This window comes from Canis lupus, chromosome 9 (assembly GCF_011100685.1).
Source record: "Canis lupus familiaris isolate Mischka breed German Shepherd chromosome 9, alternate assembly UU_Cfam_GSD_1.0, whole genome shotgun sequence".
Taxonomy (NCBI): domain Eukaryota; kingdom Metazoa; phylum Chordata; class Mammalia; order Carnivora; family Canidae; genus Canis; species Canis lupus.
This window is the reverse complement of record NC_049230.1, coordinates 55,578,693-55,591,706: the sequence shown is the minus strand read 5'-3', so window position 1 is coordinate 55,591,706 and position 13,014 is coordinate 55,578,693. Positions and strand designations below refer to the sequence as shown.

At 55.7% G+C, this 13,014-nt stretch overlaps 1 protein-coding gene across 6 annotated transcripts; it reads right to left on the bottom strand.

The window, feature by feature from the left end:
- Positions 1–3,969: 3,969 nt before the first annotated feature.
- Positions 3,970–12,818, bottom strand: PIP5KL1 (phosphatidylinositol-4-phosphate 5-kinase like 1). 6 transcript variants are annotated; one of them, XR_005364954.1, is made up of 11 exons: positions 12,728–12,757; positions 11,752–11,955; positions 10,591–10,641; positions 10,221–10,375; positions 9,799–9,923; positions 9,223–9,257; positions 9,077–9,132; positions 8,187–8,299; positions 7,735–7,888; positions 4,462–5,197; positions 3,970–4,129 (listed from the first exon to the last, which is right to left on the bottom strand). XR_005364954.1 is itself a non-coding variant. In XM_038549243.1 (10 exons), exons 1-10 carry the CDS (start codon positions 12,755–12,757, stop codon positions 4,930–4,932), a joined length of 1,191 nt encoding a protein of 396 aa, XP_038405171.1. In that variant the 5' UTR covers positions 12,758–12,818; the 3' UTR covers positions 4,906–4,929. The 6 variants fall into 6 exon arrangements, 5 of the variants coding, with proteins under 5 accessions (XP_038405171.1, XP_038405172.1, XP_038405173.1 ...); XM_038549243.1 differs by lacking the exon at positions 3,970–4,129 and having other exon boundaries at positions 4,906–5,197; positions 12,728–12,818; XM_038549244.1 differs by lacking the exons at positions 3,970–4,129; positions 10,591–10,641 and having other exon boundaries at positions 4,906–5,197; positions 12,728–12,818.
- Positions 12,819–13,014: the final 196 nt, after the last annotated feature.

The window sequence follows — 13,014 nt, the reverse complement described above, 5'->3', positions numbered from 1 at the left end:
GGATGTGGGAGCCGCGGCGCGATGGCTGCCTAGCCTTCCGGACTCGACTTTCTCCATTTCTGAAATCGGGGGGGTAGGAAAATTAAACAGGGGCTTGGGGTCAGGCAGCCCTGGGGTTCAAGCTGCTAGGGTCGCCAGGTTTAGCCAGTAAAATACAGGACGCTCGGTTATATTGGAATTTCAGATAAACAATGAATAATTATGTTAAAGATCTGACATTCCAGTGTAACTGGGCATTCTGTATTTTCTCTGGCCGTGTGACCTCCACCTTAGCCTCAGGTTTTCTCCTCCATGAAGTGGTGATAGATAATAGGGAGGCCTGGGTGGCTCAGCGGTTGAGCGTCTGCCTTCTGCTCAGGGCGTGACCTCCGAGTCCCGGAATCGAGTCCCACATCGGGCTCCCTGCATGGAGCCTGCTTCTCCCTCTGCCTGTGTCTCTGCTTCTGTGTGTGTGTGTGTGTGTGTGTGTGTGTGTCATGAATAAATAAAATGAATAAAATATTTTTTTAAAAAGTGATAATAACAGCACCTACCTGCCAGTGAGGTGGTGCAGGGCAGCTGTGGTACAGTCAGGACTCCAACCCTGGGCCATGTACTTTCTTGCCTCTTAACCCTTCCCCTTCCCAAGTGTCCTCCAAACCTCAACCAACTCAGTCTTGTACCTCCTGCAGATGCTGAAATGTGTCCCATTTGAAGGCTCAAGGGACGCCTGGGTGGCTCAGCGGTTGAGCATCTGCCTTTAGCTCAGGGTATGATCCTGGGGTCTGGGATCAAGTCCCGCATCAGGCTCCCTGCATGCAGCCTACTTCTCCCTCTGCCTATGCCTCTGCTTCTCTCTCTCTGTGTCTCATGAATGAATAAATAAAATATTTTTTTAAAAAATGAAGGCTCAACTGGGGTCCCCTGGGGAGTCCAAATTCAAATGCCTTCAGAGGCCAGAAAGGGTTGAAAGAACAGATAGAGGGCAATAGGGAGGAGTGGGCCTGTGGTGAAGTGGAGGGCATGCTTCTCACCTAAAATGTTTTTTATAAAATGTTTTCTGGGCCAGAAAGCTCATCTGACCACCTCTATCACACCTCCCTCTGCAGGGCCTCTCCCTGGGATCCAGGCTAGGTTTCTGCTCAGACCCCATTTCATTTTTTTTATTTAAAGATTTTTAATTTTTACTTATTCGTGAGAGACACAGAGAGGGAGAGAAGCAGAAACACAGGCAGAAGGAGAAGCAGGCTCCACGCAGGGAGCGCGATGTGGGACTCCACCCCGGGACCCCAGGATCATGCCCTGGGCCGAAGGCAGGCGCCAAACCGCTGAGCCACCCAGGGATCCCCCCATTTCATTTTTTAAAAAAGATTTTATTATTTATTCATGAGAGACACAGAGAGAGAGGCAGAGGGAGAAGCAGGCTCCATGCAAGGAACCCGATGCAAGACTCAATCCCAGGTGTCCAGGATCACGCTCTGGGCTGAAGGCAGGTGCTAAACCACTGAGCCACCCAGGCATCTCTCAGACCCCATTTCAAATTCCATTTGCCTTTTCCTCAATGCCTCTGGTGTGGGCACAATGCCAAGGTATCATGTTTGGGTATCTGCACCAAGATCAGCAAACTCCCAAGTCTACCTAGGTTGCTCCAGTGCAAAGCCAAGTCCCCCATGCCTATCCCCATCCTATGGTGGGGGTAGGGGGCTGAAGCAGCCCTGCCCCAAGCCTCTTTTGAGCACAGGCCTACCTTGTCTCTCCCCCAAAGCTTGGGCACAGCTCAAGGGTAGTGGTTCAAGTTCCATCTCTCTCTGTGGTCTCCTCTTTACTCCAGGTCAGGCACACAGTGGGTCCCCAAAGCCAGAACCCTTCTGCCCCCAACCCCAAGTCCTCATCCTTCAAGTTTCTCTCCTCAGAGACCCAACCCCAAGGGGACAATGGTGAGAAATCCCCTACAGATTCATTCATCACCCACAATGGTTGGTGAAGTGATATTTGTTTCCCCAGAGAGGCAACTGACTCCCTCCTTGTTAGGGCCACATGGGGACAAGGACATGCCCAGATGTCCTGGACTCAGATACAGGTCCACAGGAGTACTGACAGTGGCAAATTCTGCAGGCTCCGATGAAGCTTTTCAATTTGGTTTTGGCAAAAGTCTACTGTCTTTTTTTTTTTAAGATTTTATTTATTTATTCATGAGAACACACATAGAGAGAGAGAGGCAGAGACACAGGCAGAGGGAGAAGCAGGCTCCATGCAGGGAGCCCAATGTGGGACTTGATCCTGGGTCTCCAGGATCACACCCTGGGCTGAAGGCAGCGTTAAACCACTGAGCCACCTGGGCTGCCCAAAAGTCTACTGTCTTTAACCTGAACGACAGGCTCTGTACAGTTGAAATGCCTTTCTTTTTAATCACCATCCAACCACCCTGGCCACCTTCTGACCCCCGATCACATTGAGCTCATTCTTACCCCAGAACCTTTGCACTTGCTGTTTCCTCTACCTGGATGGCTCTACTCACATAGCCAGCTCCTTCCTGTCCTTCAGCTCAAACATCACTTCTTCAGAAAGGCCCTCACTGGGGCACCTGGGGACCTCAGTGGTTGAGCATCTGCCTTTGACTCAGGTCATGATCCCAGGGTCCTGGGATCAAGTCCTAAATTGGGCTCCCCACAGGGAACCTGCTTCTCCCTCTTCCTATGTCTCTGCCTCTCTCTGTGTGTCTCTCATGAATAAATAAATAAAATCTTAAAAAAAAAAAAAAAAGGCCCTCGCCAACCACACTGTGACACTGCAGGCCCACCCTTCTAAGTTCCACTTTGATTGGTCTTTTCCATAGTATTGGTCACATTCTGAAATCATCCTGTGTACTAACTGCCTTTCTTGTTCATGGTCCGTCCATCCATTTGACAGACTCTCAGCCACGTGTGGGCAGAGTCAGGCCAGTCATGTTCTCGAGCATTTCCAGTATCTGCACAACACCCAGCATGCACAAGATGCTAAGTAACATCTGTTGAGTGACCACATTAGGAGAACCAGGAGTCCTGGGCCCCATGAGATCTTGGATAAGTCACGTCCCTCTCCAGCCTCAAGCTCTGGCTCAGCCCTTGCCAGAGATCCAAGGTAGGTGAAGGGCTGAGCCATCCTTATCTATGAGTGCAGGACTCTCAGGCTCTGACTCAGTCCAGCCAGATCCAGACTCTGGGGAAATGCTGGGCCAAACCCGTTTCCTGCTGTGCTGCCCCTACTGCTACTGAGCTTCCTCAAGTACCCACCTCCAGAGTGATGGCTTTAAGGCTTCTATGTCTCAACTTCCTGCTGAGCCCAAACAAGAAATTCTCTGTGACTTGTGCCAGTTCAGAGAGATTGAATAATCACCTAAGGTCACCCAGACAATGAGGGGTGAGGTCAATTGTATACTTTTCCAGGAGCCCACACTCCTGGGCTGCCGCGTTAACTTCCCCTTACCTCTCCCTTGCCTACCCACCATTTTGCTTCATTTTCTCTGAACGCTAATGGACTGACACTATTTGGTATCAGCTGAGTGGCTCTTCCAAAGTCCAGTCCCAGTCCTGGGGGTCAGCTCTTGGCCCACAAAGTCCCCCTTTACCACCACATTGCCTCTCCCACTCTGAACTCTGGCCACAGTGAAATGTTTCCTTCTCTCAAGTGTCAGGCTTTCTCTCATCCCAGACCTTTGCCATGCCCTTGGCCTGGAACCCGCCCAGGACTGCATCTGACTCTTTTGGTCTCAGCTGAGATGTTAGAGCCCTACCTCCATCAAACTATTAGGTGGAGGCCCCTTCCCTCAGCACCATGGACCCATGCTCCTTCATGAGGCTGTATCATGCCAGGCTGCCTTTGTCACCTCTCCCCAGACTGTGAGTTCTGTGAAGGTAGAATCTGTGAATCTTGCTCCACCCTTGGGTCCCCATCACCCAGTAGAGGGCCTGTTATGTAGTAGGTGCAACAATAAATATTTAATGAGTGAAGTCCATTTTCATCCTTTCATTTTACAGATTAGAACACTGAGGCATAGAGAGGTTTAGCACCTTGCCCTGGTCACACAACCAGGCCCCAGAGAAACTCTAGAAGAAAGGCCCACTTGGGTATGGTTGGATTGGACCAGGGTCAGAGGCCAGGCTGTAGTTTCCTGGTGGGAGGAGAAGGAATGATCAGGGGCTATGCACGCAGCGTTTCCTTGCTCGCTGTCATTTCCATGCGGCCAAGAGTATCTTGGTCTGACCACCAATCCCTGCGCCCATTTCGCAGATGAGATAAGTGACTCCCAGAGGAGAAAAGAGCTTACTTCAGATCAGTGGTGGGCTGCAACATAGTGTCTTCCAGAGACACAGGCCCTTGAATACCCCCCACCTTCTCCCAACTGCATCCCTCAAGCAGCCACAGTGAGGAGGACACCCCAAAAGGAAGCCAGTGGGCAAGGGGGAAGGAGGCCTGGGTTCTCGGACTTGCCGTTCCACTTACCCATGGGTAAGCGCCTTAAAGTCTCTGAGCCTGTTTCCCCATCTGGACGGCAAAGGCGCTTGGCTGGAGCCTTCAGCCTCCCCCCTTCCCTGGAGCATGAGGACAGGGAACTGGTGAGTAAGAACACAGGCTCCTGAGTCCAAAAGGCATAGTCGAGTCCTGGTTCCAGCATTTATTGCTGAATGCTCGTGCTCAGTCCCTTCACCCCCTGAGCCTCCATCTTATGGTCTGTAAAAAGAAAGTAATAGCAGTTTTTTGAGGATGAGATGAGCTAATGTGGGGGAGTCCCTGGCACAAAGCCAAACATGGCATCACCACCGGAGGAGGCTGTGTCGTCATCGTTTTTAGTTAGGGGATGCTGCCCTCTGGAGGCCAAAGGGAGGAACGGCAGGCGAGGGGAGCCCGACCGGCCGCCCGGGCCAGCCTGGAACCCCGGTTCCCCGCGCGCGCCCACGGTCCGGACGCGGGTCACTCGGTGTGCGCTTCCACCCACTGGCAGAGGCGACGGGCGTAGCGGGCGGGGCTGACGGTGGAGAAGGTCCGGCCCGGGTAGCGCAGCGTCTTCCACAGGTGCTCCAGCCGCTTGCGGAGCCCGTAGACAGTAGCGAGATCCACGAGGCCCAGGAAATAGCGCTGCTCCGGCCCGTCCAGGATGTGTAAGGCGTTGGGGGAGTCCGGCAGCAGCCGGCGGTTCTGGGCTCCCGGCTCCTCGGGGCTCTGCGCCCCTCGCACAGACCTGGCGGCCGACAGGGGGGTGAGGCTGCTGCCTCCTCCGGGGGGAGCCCCAGCCCATGGATGCCCGCAAGCGTGGCCTTCTGCACCGACCCTGCCCTTCCCCGGCTCGTTCCCACAACTCCTGTGGGCCAGGCCCCTGACGTCAGAGAAACCGCTGAGTGAAGTGCAGAGGATGCTCTAGACCTGCACTGTGCATTCCGTAGCCACTAGCCATATGTGGCCATTGAGCATTTAAATGTGACCAGTCCCAACTGAGATGCGCTGTAAATGTAAAATACATACTGAATTTCCAAGACAGTATGAGAAAAAGAGTGCAAAATGCCCCATAAATGTTTATACTGATTACAGGATGAAATTATAAAACTTGGGACGTATTAACAAAGTAACAAATATATTATTAAATTTTTACCTGTTTCTGTTTTACTTAAAAAAAAAAAAAAAAAAGATGTATTTATTTATTTATTTATCCATGAGAGACCCAGAGAGAGGCAGAGACACAGGCAGAGGGAGAAGCAGGCTCCACGCAGGGAGCCCGATTGGGGAACTGGATCCCGGGACCCCAGGATCACAGCCTGGGCTGAAGGCAGACCCTCAACCGCTGAGGCACCCAGGCGTCCCTTCTGTTTATTTTTCTAAAGAGGCTTCTAGAAAATTTAAAACTACACGTGTGACTCAAGCTACATTTCTATTGGGTGGTGTGGGCTATAGCTTTTGGGTCGTAGAGACACTTACTTATCTGCGACATCACTTTGGCTAAGTCTGGTATGGGGGTGTTTCCTAAACCTCTCCTTGGGGTCATCCAACCCTGGAGGTTTCAGGATGGCAGAGCTCCAGTTTATAGATGGTGTCGGGGTAGATGGAGAGGGGGGTTGCCTTCTAAATGTATTTCAGATCCGAAGATGCCTTTGGCTGGTTCCCAGTCTCTGCCAGAAGCAGGTTCAATTCCCTAATTTTATCCTCCAGGAGGTGGAGGGGAGTGCGGGAAGTATCCCAGGCATCAACCAATCAGAACCGAGTGGCCTGGGTGCCTGGGCTAAAAACACTGATACCCTCTGCGGGGGATGTATGTGTGTGTGTGTGGCTGGTGGCTGGGAACTGGTAAGGATAGGGCAGTGGGTATTTACCAGCCAGCATATTTCAATATGAAAACAACCATTATATGCAAACTAGGGTTTACTGGCTGAATGACAACTGTAATCTAAGCCCCAGCTGGGGATAGAGTGCTAGGGCGAAGCTGACCTAGCTTGCATGGGCAGACCTGGGGAGAGAGGGGGTGTGGGGTGCCTGTGCCCCAAGGCAGGAATTCCACATTCTGGCCAGGATGTGTCCAGCTCAGCCAGAGGGCTGTGGGGAGCCACCAACCTCAATTCTGCCCAAGCCTCACCCACCCCAAGGTCTTCCTCCAAAGGGTGGGTTGGTGGGCTGGATGAGAGGATGTCATTTTTCACATTTCCACCCACCACATGGTTGGACTTCTTTCCTGAATGTGCCTTCCTTAAGCACTACATGATTCTCAGCCACAGACGTGGGCCATGGAGGACTGAAATCCAAGTAACTAACCAAGTACTAACATGCATCTGCAGAAGTCATTCTACAACCTCACTCCCCCTCTCTGAGCCTCAATTTTCACATCTCTAAAGTGGGAATGAGTCCACCTTAACAAAGTTCATGGTCAGTGTGCAAAGAGTGACAGTTACTACTACAAAGCAGGAGACGACATGATGATGATGCCAATAGTGAAGACCGCAGTCCTAGAAGTGGAATTGGTGTAAAGGGCAAGGACTGTTTCGGGCACCTGGGTGGCTCAGTCAGTGAAGCCTTCCGCTCAGGTCATGATCCTGGGGGCCTGGGATTGAGCCCCAGCTCATCAGGAGCCTGCTCCTTCTCCCTCTGCCCCTCTCTCCCACTTGTGTTCCCACACTCACTTGTTCTCTCTCTCAAATAAATAAAACCTTTTTAAAAATAATAAAGGGGGGACACCAGGGTGGCTCAGCAGTTGAGCGTCTGCCTTTGGCTCTGGGCGTGATCCCAGAGACCTGGGATTGAATCCCACATCGGGCTTCGTGAATGGAACTTGCTTCTCCCTCTGCCCTGTCTCTGCCTCTCTATCTTTCATGAATAAATAAATTAAATTTAAAAAATCTTTTAAAAAATAAAAGAAAATAAAAATAATAAAGGGCTAGGGCTCTTTCTAAAGCAAAAATTAAATAGGTCTGAAAACTGCTTTGAAACCTTCAGTGGCTCCACATCCATCTTCAGGGAAATGGATAGATTCTTTAAATCAGCACTGAAGCCCTTGACCAGTTGGATTTCCCATGCTGCGGTCCACACGTGTCCATCGACTCTGCCAGCCAGGCTTCTCAGCCCTCCGCTCTACACACACACACACACACACACACACACACAAGCATATACACACAAACCCTGCACATTCTGGTCTCCAAGCCTTTGATTCTGCTGTCTGCCCCCCTCCCCCCTCCCCCATCTTTGTCAAGGTCTCAACACCTCCTTCTTGCCTTTGCCCTGTGGGGGGCCCACCTGGCTGTGCGGAAGATGAGGCTGCTGCCAGGGCCCCTCTCATCTTCGTGGAGACGCTGAAAGGCCATCAGAAGGCTGTAATCGAGCACGTTGAGCTCCCGGAGGAAGGCGGTGTCCAGTTCCATCTGGTGGATGAGCCAGCTCCGCTGGGGCCCTGCCAGAGCATCAGTGCCCCTACTTGAGTGCTCATGGTGTGCCAGGCAAGGTGCTGAGGGTGCGACACCTATCTGCCCCAGAGGGCAGGTGTCATTACTGTCCTATTTCACAGATGAGCATCTGCCATTTGCCCTGGTCACCTGGTTAGTAGGTCACAGTGCCAGGATTTGAAACCTCCCCTGCCTGACCCTAGAATAAGGGCTCTCCATGTCTCAGGCAGAGGGCAGGGCAGGGACACTCTTCTAACCTCACCCTGAATGGAGGAAGAGCAGGCACCAACTGCCTCCATGGCTCACCTAGGTCAATGGTCTTGCCTTGAAAGTTGAGGTCCTTCAGCACCAGGACAAGGGGGCTGCCCTCAGGGGCTGGCTCCACCCAGCGGCTCACCTCACAGCCCTTTATATCGTACCTGTGAGGGGGGATGACAGGAAGGGGGCAGCAAAATTCAGCTTTATAGAGACTGACACAAGTCGGGGAGCAAGAAATAAGAGCTTCCACTGGGAGGATGTTCAAATCTTCACCACAACCCCTATTGCATTATTGTCTCCGTGGCAGAAAGGAAGAAAATGGCTCAGAGAGTATCTTTGTCTTGCCCAAGACCACACAGTAAGTAAAGGGCAGAGCAGGGATTTGAACTCAGGCCTCTGGAAGCCCAGTCCCGGCTTTATCCCTGCCTATGCCTCCCTCTGGGCACCTTATCCCTGGAAGTGTTCCCAATACAGGAGTCCAAGCCTAGGCAGCAGCACCAGTAAGGCTTGAGGGAAGCCCGTGGCCCCCGAGGGAGCACTCATGGGGAGCTTGCAGGCAGAGTCAGGGGTTAGGAGGCTCAGAGGGCAATGTGCGATCAGAGGCTGGGTTTGAATCCCTGCTCCTCCCGTGGTAGCTGCGTGGCCCTCCTCCTCCTCCTCAGCTTCTCCTCTATATAAAATGGGGATGATAACCACACCTATCCCTCAGAGTTGTTCTGGGAATAAAGAAGGCAAAGAAGGCAAAGACTGACACAGCGTCCAGCGCATCCTGAGTGTTCAAGGGACGCTGGCCGTGCCTGTCCTTGTCTCCGATCCATCTGGAGATCCTGGGGCTGTCCCTTCTCCTCCCTGGGCCCCCGTTTCACATCTGTCTAGTGAGTACGGGTGCTTCAGGTGGCGGATCGCGCGTGGGGCTGGGGCCCTGGGAGGCGACTCACCTCTCAGAGATGCGGCCGGCGGGGTAGAAGACGCTCAGCATGATGATGAAGAATTCCTGGGGACGGGGGTAGGGAGTGAGGAAGGACAGGATCTCACCCTCCAGCCGCCCCCTCTGGCCCGGCCCCCTCGCCTCGGCCTCACCCACCTTCTTTCCCCGAGCCACCCGCAGACTGTGCACTCCTGGAAGGGGAGAGGGCGCCAGGTGAGGGGCCCCCAACTCGACAGCCCCGGGTCCATCCCGCCCTAGCCCAGCTCCGGGCCCCGCTTGCTCCAGGCCCGCCGCCCCCCGAGCCCGCCCCTCCAGGCCGCGCCCCCAGCCCTCCTCCTCAGCTTGAGTGGCCGTCCCGACTGCACCCTCTAGGCAGCCCCGGAGAGGCGCGGTCCTCAGGCGTGACCCCACCCACAGCCGCTGCCCCGGCCCGGGCGATCCCCAGCCCCTCCCACTGCGGAGGCCCCGCCCCAGGGCTCGGCCGCGCCCTCCAGAAACCGCCTTTCTCCTACGGGGGCTTCTCGGACACGCCCCCCCCCCCCCCCCCCGAACGCTGCCCGCAGCCGGAGCCGCCGGCCCAGACCCCGCGCTCAGATCCCCTACGCCCCCCATCCTGGCCGCCGCCCCACTCCCTGGCCCCTTCCCCTGCTCGCTCTCGGTCTCCCTCACTCCTCCTCCCCTCCTTTCCAACCCCCTCCCCGCCCCGCAGTCCCTGGTCCCGGCCGGTCGTACCCAGCAACCGTGCAAGCAGCGAGTGCGGGTGCCGCTGCAGGTGCTGCACGTATCGGGGCAGATGGGCGAGCAGCGCCCGCACCTCCCGACGCCGCTGGGTCTTCAGGAAGAAGCGTTGGTCGTGGCTGGGGGTGGAGGGAGAGGTCGCCGGTCAGGCGGGGCTGGAGCGGCCCCCACCCGGCCCTCTGCCCCAGTGTGGATCTGTCTCCCTGCTCTGCCCCCGCCCCCTCGCCCCGCCGCCCAGGACGGGGCTCGAGGCCTCCCCGCCACCCCTACCCCCTCACCTCCCACCCTCACTCTCCTCCATCTGACCTCTATCCGGCCCTGACCCTTCCGCCCTGGCCATCCTGTTTCTTTCCCAGCCACCCCCTCCACCCAGAGACACAGCCCCCACCCCTTCCCCACCCCTGCTGCCAGCTCACGACAGGAAGAAGCTGGCCTTGCTCTTGGAGGTGCTGAGGAACTGCAGGTAGGGGCCACCCGGGCCTAGCGCCGCCTGGTAGTCCTCCTCTGCCAGGCCTAGGGAGCGGCGCAGCCAGGAGAAGGCTGGGCCAGCCAGGGTGCACAGCTCGAAGCCCTGCAGAGGAGGAAGAGCAGCCCCAAAAGTGTCCACCGGCGCCCCAGGAGGGTGCAGTTGGCCCAAGCCTGAGAGGGTCAGGGGAACCACGCCCTTCCTGCAAAGCCCTGAGGCAGGGCAGCACTCCCACTGCACCGATGGGGAAACTGAGGACAGAGAAGGAAGACCAGCACACACACCCCCTCAGCCCCGTGCAGTTTTTTTGGGCTTCCTACCTCGTGAACCTGGGTCAGGACCTCAGAGAAATCCTCCTCAGTGGGTGGTCCCTAAAAGGGGTGGAGGGGCTCAGGGCCAGTCTCAGCCCCACAATGCTAGCTCCAGGATCTCGAAGGGTCCTACACCTGGCCTCACCCCCTTCCCTCAATTTGATTACCTCAGCAAACAGACCAGGACTCAGAGCCTGGTCCATTCACCCAGAAGCACATGTTGGCCAAGTGAAGCAGGATGCCATCCCAGTGAAAGGGGATGGCCTTAAAGCCAAAGGACCTGCCTGACTCAGTGTGAGAGGGGCAGGATCAGAGAAGGCTTCCTGGGGGAGATGACCTCTAAGCCGAAATCTGAAAGTGGTAGAAAGGAGGAGGGTGGTGCTCATAGCAGGAGGAACAGCATTGGTGGCCACCGGAAATGCAGGAGAGCTCAAGTGGTTAAAGTAAATAAGGAAGGGATGGAATGTGAATGTAGCTGGACAGTAGGCCCTTGGACTTGAGCTAGCAGGATCCTGAAGCCATGCTGAGTACTGGAGAGCCATGGAAGACTGTCAGCAGGTGATAAGATTTAGAAAACATCCCTCTCCTCTCCGCCTCAAGCTCCTATACTCTTCTTGGACTTCTAGGTCCTTGTGCCAGGACTCGGCCTGTGGGATGTGGTCACACTGCACATGTGTGTGCACACACACAAACAACACACATGCTCACTCTGGCCCATCCAGCTGCTGAGCTTGCAGTTGGGTGACCCTTTCTGCTGAGCCAGCCTGGCCCCAGCCTGAGCTCCAGGACAGATGGGCCAGGCTGGCAGGGTGGGGGTGGAGTCCCTTCTCAGCCATACACCCTAGCAGAACTAGGAGGGTTTCAGAGACCAAAGAGTATAATTGCCTCACCCATTACACAGATGGAGATGCTGAGGCCCAAAGAAGCAGAGGCTTATCTAGAGTCATAACAAACACCCAGGTCAAGGGGTTCCTCACATCCCCAATACACACTGGACTTCCCTGGCCTCAGCCCCCACCCCAGCATGTCCCTCCCTTCCTACACCAAGCCCCTGATTTCCTCCTTTTATAGCCCTCTCTGATCCCCAATGCTGCAGTATTAGCAGGACAGGGCATCAGCATAGTCTTGCCCTCAGCACCTCAGAGGTGCAGATGGAGATGGGCCACTCACTGTGGTTGGGTGGTCCATGGAGACCTGGGTGGCAGCCCACAGCCCTGCCTGCATCATGCATGTCAGCTGGTGCAGCTCATGCCCCGGGCCAATCTCAAACAGGCCAATGCGAGCCTGCTTGTCTCGGAGACGCCAGAGGAGGCCACAGCGGCCAGAGGTCGAGGTGGCTGCTCTGCATCCAGCCTCTGGGGAGGGGGCCAGGACCTGGTGGCAGGAGGCACAAGAAGCAATGAACACACGGAAGCATCGCAGAGGGGAAAGACTTGGGTTTGAATCCCACCTCCAGTACATGTGAGCCCTCCTATTATCATTCCCTGCCTCAGTTTCCTCAGTTGTAAAACACGGATAATGCTGGTACCCACCTCACTGGGTGTTGTGATGCAGTCAGCACCCAGACTAGAATGATGGTTATTATTATCAGTAGGTAGAGGATGCTTTCCACAGCCAAACCTGTCTCTCACCATCTGTATGATCCTAGGTAAGTCACCTAACCCTTCTGCATCTCCTTTTCTCATCTGTGAAATGAGAACTATAATAACCCCTTGGCATTTTGAGCTCCATGCACAGGAACCCTTGATAGTAGGAGCTGTGACGCCAGGGACTCCTCTATTCCACTCCTGATGCGAAGTTCCTCCAGGCCGAGCAGAGGATCAGCTGGAAGCTGAGCTCGTAGCAGCTGACCCATTAGTAGTGGGCACCCACCATGTACCCAGCACTGGCCAAGAGCTTGACCCGCTAGCAGCACAGTGAAGGAGCTTTTTCCCCGGATAAGAAAACTGAGCAAGTTCTCTGGGGACACCCACCAGACTTCCCCCTCCATACCTGCGGGCCCCGCGTGGGGCGTGTCCTGGTCCCCGCCCAGAGCTGGACCCTCCTGGCCTTGGATGGGGGTGTGTCCGCGCCGCACGGGTATCGGAGGCCTGGGCCCTGTCCCCCAACCCTTCCCTTTCCTGTCCTCTCTTGCGGCCGAACCTACCTCGCGGGGCCCCGGGCTCGGTGCGGCCATCGCCCCCGCAGCAGCTTCCCGGGCTCCAGCCGCGTCCCCGCCGCCGCGCTGCAGGAGCCGGTCCCCGCCCCGGCTTCTGGGCCGACCAATAGGGCGGCGCCGGTCACGGCTGCAGCCAATCCGCGCGGGAGGCGCCGGCGAGCGCCTGCGGAGCCCGCCCCCGGAGCTGCAGCATCCTTCAGGCCGCTGTCCCGGCTGGGGCGGGGCCGCCACGCGTGGCACGGGGTCGCCAGGAGGGAAGATCTCCCCTGTCCGTC